Source organism: Lonchura striata, chromosome 10 (genome assembly GCF_046129695.1).
Source record: "Lonchura striata isolate bLonStr1 chromosome 10, bLonStr1.mat, whole genome shotgun sequence".
Classification (NCBI taxonomy): domain Eukaryota; kingdom Metazoa; phylum Chordata; class Aves; order Passeriformes; family Estrildidae; genus Lonchura; species Lonchura striata.
The window spans coordinates 15,726,200-15,748,381 of record NC_134612.1 but is presented as its reverse complement, the minus strand read 5'-3'; the positions used below and the strand labels follow the sequence as shown (position 1 = coordinate 15,748,381).

Below are 22,182 nucleotides of genomic sequence, written 5' to 3'. Positions count from 1 at the left end.
TGTATTGGGAATTGTGCAACATCCCCATTTGCTAACAAATCTCCATTTTCTAACATACCTCCCCCCCCTTCTGTTTCACTCTTTTTCATTCACCAGCTCCCCCAACCTCGCCCCCCTTGCCAGGCACTACAACACTGCCTCCACACACAACAACATCACCGTCACCTGGGACAAGCACAGGTACTTTTGTTTCCCATCTGAGTTTTTTAGTGGCTGCGCTAAGCTCTTTCCCTTGGCTGGCCACCCTTGCTTGTCCATGGGCATGCCATGGATGTACCTGAGCCCTACTGGACATGGGGAAAAGGAGGTCCCACCCTCACCTACAACCTCTGCTTTCCTTTCTGCACCATGTTCAGCTCCACCAACAGACTGCAATTTTGCCTGCACATTTGACAAGGACTTCTGTGGCTGGGTCCAGGAAGATTACAGCAGCATTGACTGGATAAGGAACAAAGGCCCAACGCCCACACCAAATACTGGCCCATCCTCTGACCACACAACTGGAGGTAAGAACAGCAGTCAGGACACAGGCAGAGGGGTGTCCCCACAAAGATGGCAACAAATTTCTAACAGTGAACGCAGACCACATCTTTGCTGGCCTTCCTCCAGAGCACTTTGTCCCGTGTCCCCGAGGGCTAGAGGATTGCTTTGGGAGGATTTCCAGCCCTGGCAATCACTTTGTGCTCCCGCCAGAGCAGGCAAGGACCTACCATGCAGGGGAGAATGTAATGCACAGCTTGACGACCTGTCGGTCTCTGGGGAAGACAAATGACTCTGTGACTCTGATACAAGATCCTGGCTTTTCCAGAAGGCAAAGATGAGGGCTCTCCAAATTTGCAGAGCCATGTGAAGACTGTGACAGTACTATGGAGGTGTTGCCATGTCCCAGTCCAAAGCATACATCTGCCATGGCCCTGAGAGCACATTCAGAGAGGCACTTGGGCCTGGGGAGGGTTGTAACTTGTGAAGGAACTGTGTTTGCTCTCCCCTCCTTTTGGCTGCCTGAAGCTGCAGTCCTGGGGTGCTGCCAGGCCTGTGCTTGGGTTGTCCTTGGCTGCTTTGGGTAGCTCTGATGCATCTGTGACAATGTGGCTCATGCTTTGTTTCAGATGGCTACTACATCTTCCTGCAAGGGGGAAATGATACTCTCCCTGGTTTTGTGGCTCACCTGGTCAGTCCAGTGTGCAGCTGGGAAGGAACACTCTGCTTCCGCTTCTGGTACCACATGTATGGAACTGCTCAAACAATGGCCCTGCGGGTGTACGTGCTGAAGGATGATGAGCCAGTGATGGTCTGGAAAGAAGTTGGGAACCATGGAGACAGGTGGCACTTGGGAGAGGTCACAATACACACCACTGGAAACATACAGGTAAAGCCACAGGCTATCACTGTAACCTTAAAGGGAACATGCTTTCTAGTGGCTCTTCACACATGCAGCTGGAGCTAATGCTGGATCCATTCCTTCCCTTAGATTTTGCTGGAGGGAGAATGGGGTGAAGATGTGCGGAGCAACATAGCATTGGATGATGTCTCCGTTGCAAAGGGATCCTGTGCAGGTACAAAGCTTGGCTTAGGGAAGGACAGCTTGAGACATGTCACTGACTGAGATGCAGGCTGTGCTAGCAGCAGGAGCACAGCTTGTCTTTTGTCCCTGATGCACCTTGTGCTCGAGTCTTCTCTCCTCTGGGAGACTGGGGCACTGGCATTGCCTGCAGTCACTGTTTTAGTTCACATGTTACAGGCCCACGGGCAAGACATTGACCACAGGTGCAAAGTGCCTTATCTGCTGCTGCCACCCAGCTAAGCTGGTGGCAGAGCCATGCAGTGGGACAGCTCTGCCTGAGATGACACTCTTCAATCCCTGTCCTGGCTATGCCTGGTCACTGTGTTGGGTACTTCAGAAGGGGAAGGGAACCAGCTGTCTGCAACAAAACTCCCCTGTTGGTGCACATCTCCTCTAACTCTCTCTTGTGCTAGGTCCATCGACACCAACACCCACGGTCCCCTTGCCAGGTACCACAACACAGCCTGTAATCACCACCTCACCAACAAGCCCCACTCCGAGCCCAGGTACTGCTATGTCTACTACTGCTCCTTAAAAGTGTTCGTTTTGTTTCCTGTATGTCCATCACCATGGGGCATGTTTGTCTCTTCCTTCATTTCACCTGTGCTTGTGGAAGAGTTTTTGGTATGGAGTCACTGTTCTGTCTCTGTCCTGGACATCTTAAGCCTTTTTTGATCATGGTTTTTTGGCGGTTTCTGATGAGTGGATGAGTTGCCTAGAAGAAAATTCCCCTGTTGGTGCACATCTCTTCTAGCTTGCTCTTGTGCAAGGTCCTTTGACACCAACACCCATGAGAGCTATGCCAGGTACCACAATGCAGCCTGTACTCACCACCTCACCAGCCAGATCCACACCCAGCTCAAGTAGTGCCACCTCCCATCCCCTTCTGGTTCTGCTTGTTGAAACTTTTTGGTTTGTGTCCTCCAAGGCCCATTACATGGGAGGTAGTGTGCGTACTGAAGGGTGATGTGTCTCCTCCTATCTCCCAGCTCTGCTGCTGGTAATGGCATTTTTGCAGAGCTATAACAAAGCCATCCCTGCCCTGGGTCTCTCAGGTCTGTGTGTCAGCTTTTACAGGAAGGCTGGATTAGCTGCTTACAATGGAGGCCCATGTTGACACTTACCCCTTCTTCCTCTGTGTCTCCATAGGTCCACTTCCTACTACACCCTCTACTCCGCTGCCGAACACTACAACTCAGGCAACACCAAGACCACCACCAACAGCACCTGGGATGACCTCAGGTACTGCTATTATTAGATTTCTGCATCCTCTTCAAAATCCATACTGGGAAGGATCATGGTGCATTTATGTTTAAGGACTGTTACTTGATTTATTTCAGTCTCCCTCAATAATAAGACATGCACTGAAACCTCTTCCATTTCTTAGGGTTTGTGTGGGATAACTGTGCTTCTAGAAATAGTTATGTTTGGGTAGCTTTGAAATGTATGTCTCTAAAAAGTCATACTATCATGATATAGATTATAATAATTTTTTGTCCTTAAAGCCAATAGACTAATCGTGGACTAGATACTGTTTGAACAATGTGAGCTGGGGAGAAGAGGCAGCAGGAGGTGCTCAACTGAAAGTTTCCTCTGGTCTTTCCACTGTCAGGCACCTGTGTGGTGGAAGGAGACCCTCACTACCACACATTTGACAAGCAGTTACACCATTTCATGGGCACCTGCACCTACACCCTCTCCAAGCTGTGTGAGAGCAACAGCTCCCTGCCCTACTTCAATGTGGAAGCAGCCAACGAGCACAGGGGAGGCAACACCCGTGTGTCCTATGTCCGATACGTGGATGTCGATGTGGCTGACCAGCGGATAAGGCTGGGACAGGGTGGAGCGGTGACGGTGAGCTTGAGGGGGAGATGCTGTGGGGCTGTGTGAGTGGAGAGAACTGTGCCAAATGGGCCGCTCCAATCCTGTCTGGGTTCCTGTCCTTCCAGGTCAATGGAGTGGAAGAGATCCTGCCTTGCAGTCCATCCGCAGGCGTGCAGGTCTTGTCCAGCGGGTTCTACACCATGGTCATGACAGACTTTGGCTTGAGAGTCAAGTTTGATGGGAAGCATCGGGTGGAGGTGACACTTCCAAGCACCTTTGGGCAGAAGGTGTGTGGCATGTGTGGGAACTACAACGGGATAGCAGCAGATGACTTCCAGAACCCAGAAGGAGCAATGGAGCCAGACTCTACCAGCCTGGGCAACAGCTGGGAAGTGTCCAACAACAGCAGGTGGGTATGGCCACCAGTAGCCCTAGGGACACACTGGGCAAGGGAAGGAGGAGGAGGAGGCACCAGGAGAAGTCCACAAATGACCATGGGGCCCTCCTGCCTGTGTTTCCACAGCTGCTCAGCCGGACCTCTGCCCACCCCAGCCTGCAATGAGAGTGACAAGCAACTCATCGGCAGCAGCCACTTCTGTGGGCTCCTCACTGACAGCAGTGGCCCGTTTCAGCTGTGCCACGCTGTGCTGAGCCCCAGCAGCTACTTTGACACCTGCTTCTATGACCTGTGTGAGCTGCGGCTGGACCGTGAGACCCTGTGCAAGAGCTTGCAGTCCTATGCAGATGCCTGCCAGTCACTCGGTGTCCAGATACCTGTGTGGAGGAATGCAACCTTCTGCCGTAAGTCCAGACATGGCACCTGGGGCCAGTACTCTCAGGAAAACACAGGACAGGATTGGAAGAGTGAGCTGGGTATGAATAGGAACTATTCTCCCTATTGGCTGTAGGGATATATAGGTAGATATCAGTATTAGAGGCAGCATTTTCTCTTCCATTTTGATTCAGTAGGAAAGAGAATACAAGTAGACCCAGAGACAGTAGAGGAAATAGAGATTGTACTAAAAAGGGGATATTCAGCAGAAAGGTGTATTCTGTTCTACAAGTAACTTGCTGGGTCCTCTGTCTTGGCAGCGATCACTTGTCCAGCCAACAGCCACTACGAGCCCTGTGCTGCAGCCTGCCCTGCCACCTGTGTTGACCCAAAAGCTCCCTACAACTGCAGCCTGCCGTGCGTGGAGGGCTGCGTGTGCGACAGCGGGTTCCTGCTCTACCATGACCGCTGCGTGCCCAGCCAGCAGTGCGGCTGCTGGCACAACGGGCAGCACTACCCCGTGGGCTCAGAGTTCTGGACAGACGACACCTGCTCCTCCAAGTGCACGTGTCCCGCACGGGGAAGCCAAGTGCAGTGCTTCAATGCCTCCTGCCCTGCGGGCCAGTACTGCGGGGTGCAGAACGGGAAACCCGTGTGCCTTGAACACTCCTACGGCATCTGCCACGTGCACGGGGACCCCCACTACAAAACCTTTGACAAGGTGACGCACAACTTCATGGGCAACTGCACCTACACCCTGGCCAAAGTGTGCTCCAACACCACCTCCCTGCCCTACTTCAACGTGGAGGCCAAGAACGAGCACCGTGGCAACACCCGAGTGTCCTACGTGCGCGAAGTGGTGGTTGAGGCGTATGGAGAGCGCGTTGTCATCCTCAAGCAGCAGAAGAGCCACGTGCTGGTAGGCAGTGGGGCTGGCTCAAGTGGGGTGAGGCTGCAAGGCAGGGCTGCCTGCTGCTGGCAGGGCCTGTCGTGTTAAAAGTTCCAGGATGGGTCGGTTCTCCTGAAGGCAGCAGGTGGCTTTTTTTCCCTTTTGGGAGGGGCTGGAGGAGGAAGAGTCAAATGGGGAACATGAGCCATGATGAACCCAGTGCAGAACCCAGCACACAGCTCTGCGAGCCCCAGGGCTGTTGGGGTGTGAAGACACAACCCAGGCAGCTGTTTGCCGTGCCCGGGCTGGCAGCTGCTTTCCCTGGGCAGGAGCAACCAGGGAGGCTGGGGCAGGCCCAGGGCCCACGGCGGTGTGTGTGCCGTAGGTGAACAACGTGCGCCAGACATTGCCGGTGAGCGCAGCAGGAGGGGCCATCACGGTGAGCAAGAGTGGTCGCTACATCGTCCTGGAGACAGACTTCAGCCTCACAGTGTCCTACGACGCTGACCACTCGGTGGAGGTGAAGGTGCCCACCACCTACTTCAACCTGACCTGTGGCATGTGTGGCAACTTCAACAACCGCAGAGACGACGAATACATGATGCCCAATGGGCAGCAAGCCGCAGACTCCAATGCGCTGGGGGAGAGCTGGCAGGTCCCAGACAGTGACCCCTCCTGCGGTGTCCCCGGCCCCTCCCCACCCTGCAGTGCAGAAGAGGAGAAGCTCTACCGCTCCGACCAGTTCTGTGGCATCCTGACCACCAGGCCAAGCTCTTTTGAGAGCTGCCACGGCGTGATCAACCCCCAGGACTACTTTGACACCTGCTTGTATGACCTGTGTGCCCTGAATGGTGGCCAGGAGTTCCTGTGTGCTGCTCTGGAGGCCTATGCTGACGCGTGCCAGGCAGCGGGTGTGACTCTTCTTCCCTGGAGGAATGCTACCTTCTGCCGTGAGTACCTGCCTTGGCATTGCCAGAAGGGGAAACGGGCCACAACCTGTGCTCTGAACCTCTGGCCAAAGTGTGTCTTAGGTCTTTCCCTTCCCACAAGCTGTCCATGGCTGGAGTCTTGCTGGTCCTAATTTTCCCCTTCCCATTGCAGCCCTGCAGTGTCCTCCCAACAGCTACTATGACCCCTGTATGACCGGCTGTCCTGCAACCTGTGTTGACCAACAAGCCCCACAGAACTGCTCCAAGCCTTGTGTGGAGGGCTGTGCATGTAACTCTGGCTTCCTCCTGAGTGGAGACACCTGTGTGCCTGAGGCCAACTGCGGCTGCCTCTTTGAGGGCAACTACTATACTGTGAGTGAAAACCCCGCCCTGGTTTGCAGACCCCTGCCAGCCCACTCCTCTGCCTGTCCTTTCCTGCCTCATACACTGAGGTTTGCTGTTCCCCTGCCTGCAGGAAGGCGAATCCTCCGTGAATGAGGACTGCACTCGCCAGTGCCGGTGTGAAGCCAAAGGCCAGATGGTTTGCTCTGCCTTGTCCTGCGGCGAGGACGAGGTCTGCAAGATCCAGGATGGCCAGAGGGGCTGTTACCCAGCCAGCACTGCCGTCTGCCACATCTACGGTGACCCACATTACAGCACCTTTGATGGGAAGCTCCACCACTTCCAGGGCTCCTGCAACTACACTGTGGTGACGGGCTGTGACAACTCCTCCCTCGGGTTCAGTGTCACCACCCGCAACAAACATCGTGGCAGCCAGAGCTGGACAGCTCTGGACTCTGTGGCACTGTCCCTCGAAGGCCTCCACATTGCACTGCGCAAGCACAAGGCAGTCTACGTAAGCCTCTCATTTTTGTACCTGGGAACAACAGACACACCTGACACTCTTAAAATACCCCTCTGTGCCCCGGGAGAGCTTGCTATTCCCTGAGCCTGCTGCATGCTCACAGAACAGCATGGCAGAGCTCTGAGTGGGGCCATATATGGCTGCTCATGCAAACACAGATTCTTGGTTACTTTCCTGAGCTTTCAGTGTGCCATTGGTACAGTTGCTGCTGCCCTCGTTGGCCCGGGCAAGGTTTTCATGCCAGCAGTGCTTCTGGCTCACAGGCACTACCCCAGTGAGCAGCAGTGACCTCTCAGTGGAGGGCACCTCTTAGTGCTTCTGTCTCCCTCTGTTCCCCTTCTCCAGATCAACGGTGCCCTGGTCTCCCTGCCTGCTTCTCCTGCCCCCGGAGTGACCATTTCCCTGAGCGGCTCCTACGTGCAGGTTTCCACCAAGCTGGGCCTGCAGCTGCAGTTCAATGGGGACCATGAGCTCCTAGTGAAGGTGTCTGAGAAGTACAAGGGCAAACTCTGTGGGCTCTGTGGGACCTACACTGGGAGCCAGCAGGATGACTTCATGCGACCCGATGGGGTGGTTGTACCCGACTTCAACGACTTTGGAAGCAGCTGGATGGTGCCGGATGATGAGTGGCCGTGAGTCCCTGTTCCACAGTGCACATGAAGGACAGAAGGGAGTGTTGGAGAGGAGAACTATGCAGGACATCAGGAGGGAGGGCTGGTGATGGCAGGCATGGAGCAAGGGAGGAAAGGCAGGTTCCTGGCCCCTGGGAGAGCAGGCTGAGTTTGGGCAGGATGCTTTTCCTAAGCTGCTTGGATTGCAACTGCATCAGTCGGTTGTTTCTGCCCACCTGAAACCAGGCAGGGCAATGGTGCCTGTGGGCCATGTGTTGCACCCTTTCAAGTGACAGGCATGGTGCCTGTCTTAGTGAGGGATCTGGACTGCAGAAGCTGAGATTCTGGCTGGGGAGGAGGTCAGGAAATGCAGTGGCTGCTGTCAGCAGGCTGCAGGGAACTCAGGGCTGTTTGTCTGCTTTGTAGGTGTGACCCAGCCATCAGCCCACCTGCATCCTGCTCCCCTGCTGAAGAGGAGGCAGCTAACCAGCAGTGTTCAATCCTCACAAACCTCAGTGGCCCCTTCCAGCCATGCCATGCAGTTCTGCCACCCAAGACATACTTTGAGAGCTGTGTCTATGACCAGTGTGCCACGGGTGGCAGCACGGAGCAGCTCTGCAATGACCTGGGGGCCTATGCTACAGCCTGTGCTGAGGCAGGCGTTGCTCTGGGAGACTGGAGTGCTGGCACTGTCTGTGGTAAGCCTTCTATTAACCACCTCTGATTTCCTTGAATCTCAGAGACAAGGAATGGGGCAGTTCTGGGGGCAGTACACGGGGCAGAGATTTCCCCATTTATCACGTAACTAGCCACTCTGGGAGACCAGCCCTTTCATGAAGAGACTCTTCCTTCACTTCATTTGCAATTGTGTGGAGATGTATTGGGAATTGTGCAACATCCCCATTTGCTAACAAATCTCCATTTTCTAACATACCTCCCCCCCTTCTGTTTCACTCTTTTTCATTCACCAGCTCCCCCAACCTCACCCCCCTTGCCAGGCACTACAACACTGCCTCCACACACAACAACATCACCGTCACCTGGGACAAGCACAGGTACTTTTGTTTCCCATCTGAGTTTTTTAGTGGCTGCGCTAAGCTCTTTCCCTTGGCTGGCCACCCTTGCTTGTCCATGGGCATGCCATGGATGTACCTGAGCCCTGCTGGACATGGGGAAAAGGAGGTCCCACCCTCACCTACATCCTCTGCTTTCCTTTCTGCACCATGTTCAGCTCCACCAACAGACTGCAATTTTGCCTGCACATTTGACAAGGACTTCTGTGGCTGGGTCCAGGAAGATTACAGCAGCATTGACTGGATAAGGAACAAAGGCCCAACGCCCACACCAAATACTGGCCCATCCTCTGACCACACAACTGGAGGTAAGAACAGCAGTCAGGACACAGGCAGAGGGGTGTCCCCACAAAGATGGCAACAAATTTCTAACAGTGAACGCAGACCACATCTTTGCTGGCCTTCCTCCAGAGCACTTTGTCCCGTGTCCCCGAGGGCTAGAGGATTGCTTTGGGAGGATTTCCAGCCCTGGCAATCACTTTGTGCTCCCGCCAGAGCAGGCAAGGACCTACCATGCAGGGGAGAATGTCATGCACAGCTTGACGACCTGTCGGTCTCTGGGGAAGACAAATGACTCTGTGACTCTGATACAAGATCCTGGCTTTTCCAGAAGGCAAAGATGAGGGCTCTCCAAATTTGCAGAGCCATGTGAAGACTGTGACAGTACTATGGAGGTGTTGCCATGTCCCAGTCCAAAGCATACATCTGCCATGGCCCTGAGAGCACATTCATAGAGGCACTCGGGCCTGGGGAGCGTTGTAGCTTGTGAAGGAACTGTGTTTGCTCTCCCCTCCTTTTGGCTGCCTGAAGCTGCAGTCCTGGGGTGCTGCCAGGCCTGTGCTTGGGTTGTCCTTGGCTGCTTTGTGTAGCTCTGATGCATCTGTGACAATGTGGCTCATGCTTTGTTTCAGATGGCTACTACATCTTCCTGCAAGGGGGAAATGATACTCTCCCTGGTTTTGTGGCTCACCTGGTCAGTCCAGTGTGCAGCTGGGAAGGAACACTCTGCTTCCGCTTCTGGTACCACATGTATGGAACTGCTCAAACAATGGCCCTGCGGGTGTACGTGCTGAAGGATGATGAGCCAGTGATGGTCTGGAAAGAAGTTGGGAACCATGGAGACAGGTGGCACTTGGGAGAGGTCACAGTACACACCACTGGAAACATACAGGTAAAGCCACAGGCTATCACTGTAACCTTAAAGGGAACATGCTTTCTAGTGGCTCTTCACACATGCAGCTGGAGCTAATGCTGGATCCATTCCTTCCCTTAGATTTTGCTGGAGGGAGAATGGGGTGAAGATGTGCGGAGCAACATAGCATTGGATGATGTCTCCGTTGCAAAGGGATCCTGTGCAGGTACAAAGCTTGGCTGAGGGAAGGACAGCTTGAGACATGTCACTGACTGAGATGCAGGCTGTGCTAGCAGCAGGAGCACAGCTTGTCTTTTGTCCCTGATGCACCTTGTGCTCGAGTCTTCTCTCCTCTGGGAGACTGGGGCACTGGCATTGCCTGCAGTCACTGTTTTAGTTCACATGTTACAGGCCCACGGGCAAGACATTGACCACAGGTGCAAAGTGCCTTATCTGCTGCTGCCACCCAGCTAAGCTGGTGGCAGAGCCATGCAGTGGGACAGCTCTGCCTGAGATGACACTCTTCAATCCCTGTCCTGGCTATGCCTGGTCACTGTGTTGGGTACTTCAGAAGGGGAAGGGAACCAGCTGTCTGCAACAAAACTCCCCTGTTGGTGCACATCTCCTCTAACTCTCTCTTGTGCTAGGTCCATCGACACCAACACCCACGGTCCCCTTGCCAGGTACCACAACACAGCCTGTAATCACCACCTCACCAACAAGCCCCACTCCAAGCCCAGGTACTGCTATGTCTACTACTGCTCCTTAAAAGTGTTCGTTTTGTTTCCTGTATGTCCATCACCATGGGGCATGTTTGTCTCTTCCTTCATTTCACCTGTGCTTGTGGAAGAGTTTTTGGTATGGAGTCACTGTTCTGTCTCTGTCCTGGACATCTTAAGCCTTTTCTGATCATGGTTTTTTGGCGGTTTCTGATGAGTGGATGAGTTGCCTAGAAGAAAATTCCCCTGTTGGTGCACATCTCTTCTAGCTTGCTCTTGTGCAAGGTCCTTTGACACCAACACCCATGAGAGCTATGCCAGGTACCACAATGCAGCCTGTACTCACCACCTCACCAGCCAGATCCACACCCAGCTCAAGTAGTGCCACCTCCCATCCCCTTCTGGTTCTGCTTGTTGAAACTTTTTGATTTGTGTCCTCCAAGGCCCATTACATGGGAGGTAGTGTGCGTACTGAAGGGTGATGTGTCTCCTCCTATCTCCCAGCTCTGCTGCTGGAAGTGGCATTTTTGCAGAGCTATAACAAAGCCATCCCTGCCCTGGGTCTCTCAGGTCTGTGTGTCAGCTTTTACAGGAAGGCTGGATTAGCTGCTTACAATGGAGGCCCATGTTGACACTTACCCCTTCTTCCTCTGTGTCTCCATAGGTCCACTTCCTACTACACCCTCTACTCCGCTGCCGAACACTACAACTCAGGCAACACCAAGACCACCACCAACAGCACCTGGGATGACCTCAGGTACTGCTATTATTAGATTTCTGCATCCTCTTCAAAATCCATACTGGGAAGGATCATGGTGCATTTATGTTTAAGGACTGTTACTTGATTTATTTCAGTCTCCCTCAATAATAAGACATGCACTGAAACCTCTTCCATTTCTTAGGGTTTGTGTGGGATAACTGTGCTTCTAGCAATAGTTATGTTTGGGTAGCTTTGAAATGTATGTCTCTAAAAAGTCATACTATCGTGATATAGATTATAATAATTTTTTGTCCTTAAAGCCAATAGACTAATCGTGGACTAGATACTGTTTGAACAATGTGAGCTGGGGAGAAGAGGCAGCAGGAGGTGCTCAACTGAAAGTTTCCTCTGGTCTTTCCACTGTCAGGCACCTGTGTGGTGGAAGGAGACCCTCACTACCACACATTTGACAAGCAGTTACACCATTTCATGGGCACCTGCACCTACACCCTCTCCAAGCTGTGTGAGAGCAACAGCTCCCTGCCCTACTTCAATGTGGAAGCGGCCAACGAGCACAGGGGAGGCAACACCCGTGTGTCCTATGTCCGATACGTGGATGTCGATGTGGCTGACCAGCGGATAAGGCTGGGACAGGGTGGAGCGGTGACGGTGAGCTTGAGGAGGAGATGCTGTGGGGCTGTGTGAGTGGAGAGAACTGTGCCAAATGGGCCGCTCCAATCCTGTCTGGGTTCCTGTCCTTCCAGGTCAATGGAGTGGAAGAGATCCTGCCTTGCAGTCCATCCGCAGGCGTGCAGGTCTTGTCCAGCGGGTTCTACACCATGGTCATGACAGACTTTGGCTTGAGAGTCAAGTTTGATGGGAAGCATCGGGTGGAGGTGACACTTCCAAGCACCTTTGGGCAGAAGGTGTGTGGCATGTGTGGGAACTACAACGGGATAGCAGCAGATGACTTCCAGAACCCAGAAGGAGCAATGGAGCCAGACTCTACCAGCCTGGGCAACAGTTGGGAAGTGTCCAACAACAGCAGGTGGGTATGGCCACCAGTAGCCCTAGGGACACACTGGGCAAGGGAAGGAGGAGGAGGAGGCACCAGGAGAAGTCCACAAATGACCATGGGGCCCTCCTGCCTGTGTTTCCACAGCTGCTCAGCCGGACCTCTGCCCACCCCAGCCTGCAATGAGAGTGACAAGCAACTCATCGGCAGCAGCCACTTCTGTGGGCTCCTCACTGACAGCAGTGGCCCGTTTCAGCTGTGCCACGCTGTGCTGAGCCCCAGCAGCTACTTTGACACCTGCTTCTATGACCTGTGTGAGCTGCGGCTGGACCGTGAGACCCTGTGCAAGAGCTTGCAGTCCTATGCAGATGCCTGCCAGTCACTCGGTGTCCAGATACCTGTGTGGAGGAATGCAACCTTCTGCCGTAAGTCCAGACATGGCACCTGGGGCCAGTACTCTCAGGAAAACACAGGACAGGATTGGAAGAGTGAGCTGGGTATGAATAGGAACTATTCTCCCTATTGGCTGTAGGGATATATAGGTAGATATCAGTATTAGAGGCAGCATTTTCTCTTCCATTTTGATTCAGTAGGAAAGAGAATACAAGTAGACCCAGAGACAGTAGAGGAAATAGAGATTGTACTAAAAAGGGGATATTCAGCAGAAAGGTGTATTCTGTTCTACAAGTAACTTGCTGGGTCCTCTGTCTTGGCAGCGATCACTTGTCCAGCCAACAGCCACTACGAGCCCTGTGCTGCAGCCTGCCCTGCCACCTGTGTTGACCCAAAAGCTCCCTACAACTGCAGCCTGCCGTGCGTGGAGGGCTGCGTGTGCGACAGCGGGTTCCTGCTCTACCATGACCGCTGCGTGCCCAGCCAGCAGTGCGGCTGCTGGCACAACGGGCAGCACTACCCCGTGGGCTCAGAGTTCTGGACAGACGACACCTGCTCCTCCAAGTGCACGTGTCCCGCACGGGGAAGCCAAGTGCAGTGCTTCAATGCCTCCTGCCCTGCGGGCCAGTACTGCGGGGTGCAGAACGGGAAACCCGTGTGCCTTGAACACTCCTACGGCATCTGCCACGTGCACGGGGACCCCCACTACAAAACCTTTGACAAGGTGACGCACAACTTCATGGGCAACTGCACCTACACCCTGGCCAAAGTGTGCTCCAACACCACCTCCCTGCCCTACTTCAACGTGGAGGCCAAGAACGAGCACCGTGGCAACACCCGAGTGTCCTACGTGCGCGAAGTGGTGGTTGAGGCGTATGGAGAGCGCGTTGTCATCCTCAAGCAGCAGAAGAGCCACGTGCTGGTAGGCAGTGGGGCTGGCTCAAGTGGGGTGAGGCTGCAAGGCAGGGCTGCCTGCTGCTGGCAGGGCCTGTCGTGTTAAAAGTTCCAGGATGGGTCGGTTCCCCTGAAGGCAGCAGGTGGCTTTTTTTCCCTTTTGGGAGGGGCTGGAGGAGGAAGAGTCAAATGGGGAACATGAGCCATGATGAACCCAGTGCAGAACCCAGCACACAGCTCTGCGAGCCCCAGGGCTGTTGGGGTGTGAAGACACAACCCAGGCAGCTGTTTGCCGTGCCCGGGCTGGCAGCTGCTTTCCCTGGGCAGGAGCAACCAGGGAGGCTGGGGCAGGCCCAGGGCCCACGGCGGTGTGTGTGCCGTAGGTGAACAACGTGCGCCAGACATTGCCGGTGAGCGCAGCAGGAGGGGCCATCACGGTGAGCAAGAGTGGTCGCTACATCGTCCTGGAGACAGACTTCAGCCTCACAGTGTCCTACGACGCTGACCACTCGGTGGAGGTGAAGGTGCCCACCACCTACTTCAACCTGACCTGTGGCATGTGTGGCAACTTCAACAACCGCAGAGACGACGAATACATGATGCCCAACGGGCAGCAAGCCGCAGACTCCAATGCGCTGGGGGAGAGCTGGCAGGTCCCAGACAGTGACCCCTCCTGCGGTGTCCCCGGCCCCTCCCCACCCTGCAGTGCAGAAGAGGAGAAGCTCTACCGCTCCGACCAGTTCTGTGGCATCCTGACCACCAGGCCGAGCTCTTTTGAGAGCTGCCACGGCGTGATCAACCCCCAGGACTACTTTGACACCTGCTTGTATGACCTGTGTGCCCTGAATGGTGGCCAGGAGTTCCTGTGTGCTGCTCTGGAGGCCTATGCTGACGCGTGCCAGGCAGCGGGTGTGACTCTTCTTCCCTGGAGGAATGCTACCTTCTGCCGTGAGTACCTGCCTTGGCATTGCCAGAAGGGGAAACGGGCCACACCCTGTGCTCTGAACCTCTGGCCAAAGTGTGTCTTAGGTCTTTCCCTTCCCACAAGGCTGTCCATGGCTGGAGTCTTGCTGGTCCTAATTTTCCCCTTCCCATTGCAGCCCTGCAGTGTCCTCCCAACAGCTACTATGACCCCTGTATGACCGGCTGTCCTGCAACCTGTGTTGACCAACAAGCCCCACAGAACTGCTCCAAGCCTTGTGTGGAGGGCTGTGCATGTAACTCTGGCTTCCTCCTGAGTGGAGACACCTGTGTGCCTGAGGCCAACTGCGGCTGCCTCTTTGAGGGCAACTACTATACTGTGAGTGAAAACCCCGCCCTGGTTTGCAGACCCCTGCCAGCCCACTCCTCTGCCTGTCCTTTCCTGCCTCATACACTGAGGTTTGCTGTTCCCCTGCCTGCAGGAAGGCGAATCCTCCGTGAATGAGGACTGCACTCGCCAGTGCCGGTGTGAAGCCCAAGGCCAGATGGTTTGCTCTGCCTTGTCCTGCGGCGAGGACGAGGTCTGCAAGATCCAGGATGGCCAGAGGGGCTGTTACCCAGCCAGCACTGCCGTCTGCCACATCTACGGTGACCCACATTACAGCACCTTTGATGGGAAGCTCCACCACTTCCAGGGCTCCTGCAACTACACTGTGGTGACGGGCTGTGACAACTCCTCCCTCGGGTTCAGTGTCACCACCCGCAACAAACATCGTGGCAGCCAGAGCTGGACAGCTCTGGACTCTGTGGCACTGTCTCTCGAAGGCCTCCACATTGCGCTGCGCAAGCACAAGGCAGTCTACGTAAGCCTCTCATTTTTGTACCTGGGAACAACAGACACACCTGACACTCTTAAAATACCCCTCTGTGCCCCAGGAGAGCTTGCTATTCCCTGAGCCTGCTGCATGCTCACAGAACAGCATGGCAGAGCTCTGAGTGGGGCCATATATGGCTGCTCATGCAGACACAGATTCTTGGTTACTTTCCTGAGCTTTCAGTGTGCCATTGGTACAGTTGCTGCTGCCCTCGTTGGCCCGGGCAAGGTTTTCATGCCAGCAGTGCTTCTGGCTCACAGGCACTACCCCAGTGAGCAGCAGTGACCTCTCAGTGGAGGGCACCTCTTAGTGCTTCTGTCTCCCTCTGTTCCCCTTCTCCAGATCAACGGTGCCCTGGTCTCCCTGCCTGCTTCTCCTGCCCCCGGAGTGACCATTTCCCTGAGTGGCTCCTACGTGCAGGTTTCCACCAAGCTGGGCCTGCAGCTGCAGTTCAATGGGGACCATGAGCTCCTAGTGAAGGTGTCTGAGAAGTACAAGGGCAAACTCTGTGGGCTCTGTGGGACCTACACTGGGAGCCAGCAGGATGACTTCATGCGACCCGATGGGGTGGTTGTACCCGACTTCAACGACTTTGGAAGCAGCTGGATGGTGCCGGATGATGAGTGGCCGTGAGTCCCTGTTCCACAGTGCACATGAAGGACAGAAGGGAGTGTTGGAGAGGAGAACCATGCAGGACATCAGGAGGGAGGGCTGGTGATGGCAGGCATGGAGCAAGGGAGGAAAGGCAGGTTCCTGGCCCCTGGGAGAGCAGGCTGAGTTTGGGCAGGATGCTTTTCCTAAGCTGCTTGGATTGCAACTGCATCAGTCGGTTGTTTCTGCCCACCTGAAACCAAGCAGGGCAATGGTGCCTGTGGGCCATGTGTTGCACCCTTTCAAGTGACAGGCATGGTGCCTGTCTTAGTGAGGGATCTGGACTGCAGAAGCTGAGATTCTGGCTGGGGAGGAGATCAGGAAATGCAGTGGCTGCTGTCAGCAGGCTGCAGGGAACTCAGGGCTGTTTGTCTGCTTTGTAGGTGTGACCCAGCCATCAGCCCACCTGCATCCTGCTCCCCTGCTGAAGAGGAGGCAGCTAACCAGCAGTGTTCAATCCTCACAAACCTCAGTGGCCCCTTCCAGCCATGCCATGCAGTTCTGCCACCCAAGACATACTTTGAGAGCTGTGTCTATGACCAGTGTGCCACGGGTGGCAGCACGGAGCAGCTCTGCAATGACCTGGGGGCCTATGCTACAGCCTGTGCTGAGGCAGGCGTTGCTCTGGGAGACTGGAGTGCTGGCACTGTCTGTGGTAAGCCTTCTATTAACCACCTCTGATTTCCTTGAATCTCAGAGACAAGGAATGGGGCAGTTCTGGGGGCAGTACACGGGGCAGAGATTTCCCCATTTATCACGTAACTAGCCACTCTGGGAGACCAGCCCTTTCATGAAGAGACTCTTCCTTCACTTCATTTGCATTTGTGTGGAGATGTATTGGGAATTGTGCAGCTTCCTTATTTAGGAACAAATCTCCATTACCTTCCTTCACTTCTGATGATGTCTCCCTTGCAAAGGGATCCTGTGCAGGTACAAAGCTTGGCTGAGGGAAGGACAGCTTGAGACATGTCACTGACTGAGATGCAGGCTGTGCTAGCAGCAGGAGCACAGCTTGTCTTTTGTCCCTGATGCACCTTGTGCTCGAGTCTTCTCTCCTCTGGGAGACTGGGGCACTGGCATTGCCTGCAGTCACTGTTTTAGTTCACATGTTACAGGCCCACGGGCAAGACATTGACCACAGGTGCAAAGTGCCTTATCTGCTGCTGCCACCCAGCTAAGCTGGTGGCAGAGCCATGCAGTGGGACAGCTCTGCCTGAGATGACACTCTTCAATCCCTGTCCTGGCTATGCCTGGTCACTGTGTTGGGTACTTCAGAAGGGGAAGGGAACCAGCTGTCTGCAACAAAACTCCCCTGTTGGTGCACATCTCCTCTAACTCTCTCTTGTGCTAGGTCCATCGACACCAACACCCACGGTCCCCTTGCCAGGTACCACAACACAGCCTGTAATCACCACCTCACCAACAAGCCCCACTCCAAGCCCAGGTACTGCTATGTTTCATCCCTACCTCCTACTGCTCCTTAAAAGTCTTTGTTTTGTTTCCTGTATGTCCATCACCATGGGGCATGTTTGTCTCTTCCTTCATTTCACTTGTGCTTGTGGAAGAGTTTTTGGTATGGAATCACTGTTCTGTCTCTGTCCTGGACATCTTAAGCCTTTTCTGATCATGCTTTTTGGCTGTTTCTGGTGAATTGCCTAGAAGAAAATTCCCCTGTTGGTGCACATCTCTTCTAGCTCTCTCTTGTGTTAGATCCATCGATACCATGAGAGCTATGCCAGGTACCACAATTTAGACTCTGCTCACGAATCAGATTTTGTGAAAGCTATACCCAATTTAAGTTACAGAAATTACATGAGTACCAAACTCCAGACAGCTGATAATGCATCCGTCTATTCTGGCTAATCTGCCCTGTACATTTTCTGATTTAATTTTTCCTGTTTAGCCAGAAAATGTCTTTCAGATATAGCCACTAAAAACTCACTGCTCCAGTTTATGTAACCATGTCTTAATAATGCCTTTTACCCAACTTTTCTTCATCAACCTCTGGCATAGATTTCTGATACACCAGAGTAGATTCCTTGTGAGTCCAAAGATAGAAGTCTGGGTTGGCCTTTGGAGTCTATTGACTGATGTCATCACTGTTACATCTAATCAACAAATACAACATAAAACAAACAAACTGGGAACCAAGCCGCTGAAAAATCTGGTGAAGACTGAGAGAGACTTTTTCTTTCTTCTCAGGTCGTGCTTCCTGCAGTGCCTCTGGGGACCCACATTACAACACTTTTGATCACAAAGTCCATAATTTCATGGGAAATTGCACTTACACCCTGTCCAAAGTGTGCAATGCCTCTGAGAGTCTTCCATACTTTAATGTATCCACAACAAATGAGCACAGAGGAGCCAACACCCAAGTCTCTTATGTGAAGTCAGTGCACGTGGAAGTCTATGACAATCAGATTTCTCTGCTGAAAAACAAGAAAGTTAATGTAAGAAAAATACATATTTAAAAAACATATATATAAATTTTAACTGACATGTAGATAATTATCATCTCTGTAGAGTGTATAACAAAACTTTATCTTTTTATTCATTATATCTACCTCATTTAAAGACCTCTCCAAAAAACTTGCTCAGATGTTCTTTAATCAGTTCCAGTTCCCCTATGCACAAGATCCTATCTTTCAGTTATCTGTATTAGCTGCTGGTAGTTGTAGGAGTCCTAACAGCCATACACTTACTTTCACAACTTGCTGTTCAGGTGAACGGTCACAGAATGAACTTGCCTGTATTTATTGAAAAGAAGATCAGTATTCAAAGCAGTGGTGGATATGTTCTCTTGGAAACTGACTTTGGACTGTGGGTGAGATATGATGGAAATCACTATGCAGAAGTCTCCGTGCCCTCTAATTACAGTGGTCTGCTCTGTGGCCTTTGCGGTAAGTGGTAGCTGGTGATTAGTTAAATTTTTTTTTCTTAGCATGTAAAAATTACAAGAGTAATTTGTCTTGTGAGTTTCTCATTGTTCTTTGGTTTGGATCATCTAGAGTTTTCTAGTTCAATTATCTCTTCATGGGTTTTTTACACTTTCAATTCAGGAAACTTGCCTAAGAATATAATGGTGCAAATAGCACTGCTTAATTTTTAGTCCAATGTTCTATATATAGGATGCAAGAAAATGAGTAGGTTTTTTTTAGAGAAGTTTTTTTTTTTGATGTAATCTAGTTACAAAGCAACTTACAGACTTCCTGCTTGAAATGTCTGAGCAGCAGCTCTTATCAGTAATCAAAACACAATTCTGCTCTTATTTTGCTCAGTACAGATTGATGTTACATATATATTCTCCCTATCTTATTTAAATTTATTTTACAACCTGAAACCTAGGTTATTTCTACAGGTTTGAACTTCATGTGTCCCATAAATCTCTTTTTATCCTCACAGGTAATTATAATGGTGATCCAAATGATGACAATATCAAGTCAAATGGTAACATTGCAAGTGATTCCACTGATCTTGGAGAAAGCTGGCTGGTGCCTGAGAATAACACCATGTATGTAAAATCATTTCATCATGTGGCATTTGCTGAACAAACTCCACTCCTAAAATCAAATATCCATCTACTCACTGGCTTTTCCCCCAGTACCATTCTACATCTTCCAGCTGCCCATTAGAAGTAGGGAGCTGGACTTTCACATAAACCAGTGAATGATAAGAGAGCTTGTGTTCCTTTAAGTCTCCTTTTCCAAAGCAGGAACTGTTTGTTGAGTGCGAGGGGGGATGGTACATCAGTCCAGTTCCCTGACTGGAAACCATAACTGTTTGGATTCCATAGCTCTTTTTTTTTCAGCTAAGAATAAGCCTTTGAATCCCACAGAAGGGATCAAAAAATGAGCCCATTCAGTGAGAGGGCTGACATCAGCTTTTCAAAGAAGCTGGATAAAGTCTTGTGACAGAAATAAAATGCACTCTTTTGTGTATGGTTGTCATTTATTAATTTTTCACTGAAAATCTGATAGTAAGAGATGTGAAACACGTGTTTGGCTTGCTTGCTTTCCCCAGATGCTCCAGTGGTGGGAAAGAAGAGCAATGTGATCCTGTGTTGGAGAGTGAAGCAAAGAAAGCATGTGGCATGATCACAGACCCAACAGGTAGAGCCATGTGATGGAGCATGGTCTAGCTTGTTTTGTCCCTTCTCTATAGTCTCTTTTTCTGAGCTTATGCTGGAAGCATATGAAGCCTCTGGTGTGAATGCCAATGTAAAACTCATAGGTGCCTGGCTAGAATATACCATCTGTTCAGACAATGCCAATGTGTCCATGAATTTTATCTGAGAACCAGAGCTGCTCTTTGGGTTATAGTGACTTGCACTCTGCTTGCTAAAAGTTGTTCAGATGAACTGTCAGTGTGTGTATTACAGACAGCTTATCTGAAATTCTGTACATGCTCTTTGCAGTTGTCTAGAATTAGTGGTTTTCCTAGGCAGCAATGCTTAATTTATGTGTTATGTTGTATCAATTACGCAAAAAGAAGAAAACCTGATCCAGGGAGCCCATTCTCATACTGTGCATTGTGTATCCATTTCAAGTAGTAGATTAACTTACTTCACACAGCCTGGAACACCCACAATGCATTTGCTGTGACAGAAAATACATGGTGGTCAGTCTTAATAGTCCAGTGGGTTGTTTCTATCCTTCTATATGTCTTCCTTGATTTACACAGGAATCTTCAAGGACTGCCACAGCAAGGTGCCTCCACAGAATTTCTTTGAAAACTGTGTTTATGACCTGTGTTTCACTGGGGGACAGACAACATCCTTATGCTATGGACTGCAGGCCTATGCTGAGTCGTGTGTCAATGCTGGGATATGCATAGAGTGGAGGAATTCAACTCTTTGCCGTGAGTGTTTTGATATAAATATCTATTCTGAATTTTAACTTCACTGTCCTCTATCTTCTCCATGCATGTTCTTTCCTTTTATGTAATGTTCTGAGTCTAGAGCCTACTTCAGATTCAGAACCATTCCAGGATTTGTATAAACCACTAATATTGAGAACATTAGAATATGCGCAGGTTAAATTCTTAAAGTTTTGTAATATTTATAATTTGCTATTAATTTCTTGGAAAAGTCTGATTGCATTCAACTGTGTCTTTTGTGAGCTTCTACATTGGAGAAATAAGTTCCTTTCCTTCAGTGAAAATCTTCTATCCTCAGTGTAAGTGGAGCTGGTAGTCCTCCATAACACATGCTTATCAATGGCCTTTGGTTAAAGAAATGAGAGACCTTGAAAAGCAGGTGTTTCTAGGAAGTGCTTTATTTCTCTCTAAAGCAAAGAAACTGAGTACTGTCATGTCTTGATTAATTCCCTTCAGAATGATCTTATGGCAAATTTAGTATAATGAACTGCTATTTCTTAGAATAAAGCTTTCCAGGGAAACCACTGGTGCTGATTCTAAGCAACACTGGACAGCTTTCTGCTTGTCAAATATGCAATCATAGAATCATAAAAGGTTTGGGTTGGGAAGGACATTAAATATCACCTAGTTCCAACCCTCCTGCCATGGGCAGAGATGCCCTCCATTAAAAGAGCTTTCTCAAAGCCCCGTCCAACCTGGTCTTGAATAATTCCAGGAAGGGGGCATCCCCAACTTCTCTGGGCAGCATTTTCTAAAGGACATTCAAGTCCACAGACCACACACCTGGAGAGAAAAAAACAAATCCTCTAAAGGTCAGCCATACTTAAATAAACTGTAGTTGTTCTGTATGATTTTTTGTCTTACACTGATTTTTATTATACCAGTTACCACTGGATTACCTTCTGCAGATCTGCACCTTTTTTATTTTTCTTCTTTTCTTTTTTTGATGTGATCAACAATTAACTCTGCATTTAAACTAAACCATTAAAAAATGGATAGTTTCTAGGAGCTGGTCAATTTGGAAAAAGAATTATTGTGATAAAGCACCCAGTAAGTCAGCCCTGAGAGGACAGAGCACAGAGAATTTTTATATAAAAAGAAGATAGAAGAAGAAATTAATGTTTAACCCTCCAAATCAGATTAAAGCTGCAAACATTCAGACTCCATAGTCTGAAGCTGTGGCCCAGGACCTAAATATCTATGGCTTCATTATAGTAATAGAGAAAACTCACTAACATTATAAAGATTGACTCTCAAGTGCTCTCTTCATCAGTGATTCAAATAAAAATGCAATTAAAGTCCTGACCAAGGGAAGGAAATCTGGCTAGATGACTGGAGATATCAGCTGTAATTCTCTGACAGGACTAAGAGATCCTGTTGTAGGGACAGAAATAAATGAGAATCATGTGTAGTGATTTATAACAGAATCCAGCCAAACCCATGTTTTTCTGTGGTTTTTTAGACAACAGAAATGGACAAA

The 22,182-nt window shown here is 51.0% G+C and overlaps 1 protein-coding gene across 1 annotated transcript in view; it reads left to right on the top strand.

Moving 5' to 3' along the window:
• Positions 1–22,182, top strand: part of FCGBP (Fc gamma binding protein) — a 45,957-nt gene that overhangs the window by 13,696 nt on the left and 10,079 nt on the right. The window contains 36 exon segments of the mRNA XM_077785787.1: positions 97–180; positions 357–506; positions 1,110–1,323; positions 1,978–2,119; positions 2,493–2,508; positions 2,714–2,806; positions 3,177–3,418; positions 3,514–3,797; positions 3,912–4,189; positions 4,481–5,079; positions 5,435–5,999; positions 6,151–6,350; positions 6,454–6,834; positions 7,189–7,475; positions 7,881–8,152; positions 8,686–8,835; positions 9,439–9,652; positions 10,307–10,448; positions 10,822–10,837; positions 11,043–11,135; positions 11,506–11,747; positions 11,843–12,126; positions 12,241–12,518; positions 12,810–13,408; positions 13,764–14,328; positions 14,481–14,680; positions 14,784–15,164; positions 15,519–15,805; positions 16,211–16,482; positions 16,525–16,585; positions 17,179–17,271; positions 17,538–17,566; positions 18,030–18,277; positions 18,550–18,727; positions 19,230–19,338; positions 19,848–19,936. Coding sequence (XP_077641913.1) covers positions 97–180; positions 357–506; positions 1,110–1,323; positions 1,978–2,119; positions 2,493–2,508; positions 2,714–2,806; positions 3,177–3,418; positions 3,514–3,797; positions 3,912–4,189; positions 4,481–5,079; positions 5,435–5,999; positions 6,151–6,350; positions 6,454–6,834; positions 7,189–7,475; positions 7,881–8,152; positions 8,686–8,835; positions 9,439–9,652; positions 10,307–10,448; positions 10,822–10,837; positions 11,043–11,135; positions 11,506–11,747; positions 11,843–12,126; positions 12,241–12,518; positions 12,810–13,408; positions 13,764–14,328; positions 14,481–14,680; positions 14,784–15,164; positions 15,519–15,805; positions 16,211–16,482; positions 16,525–16,585; positions 17,179–17,271; positions 17,538–17,566; positions 18,030–18,277; positions 18,550–18,727; positions 19,230–19,338; positions 19,848–19,936 — 8,337 coding nt within the window.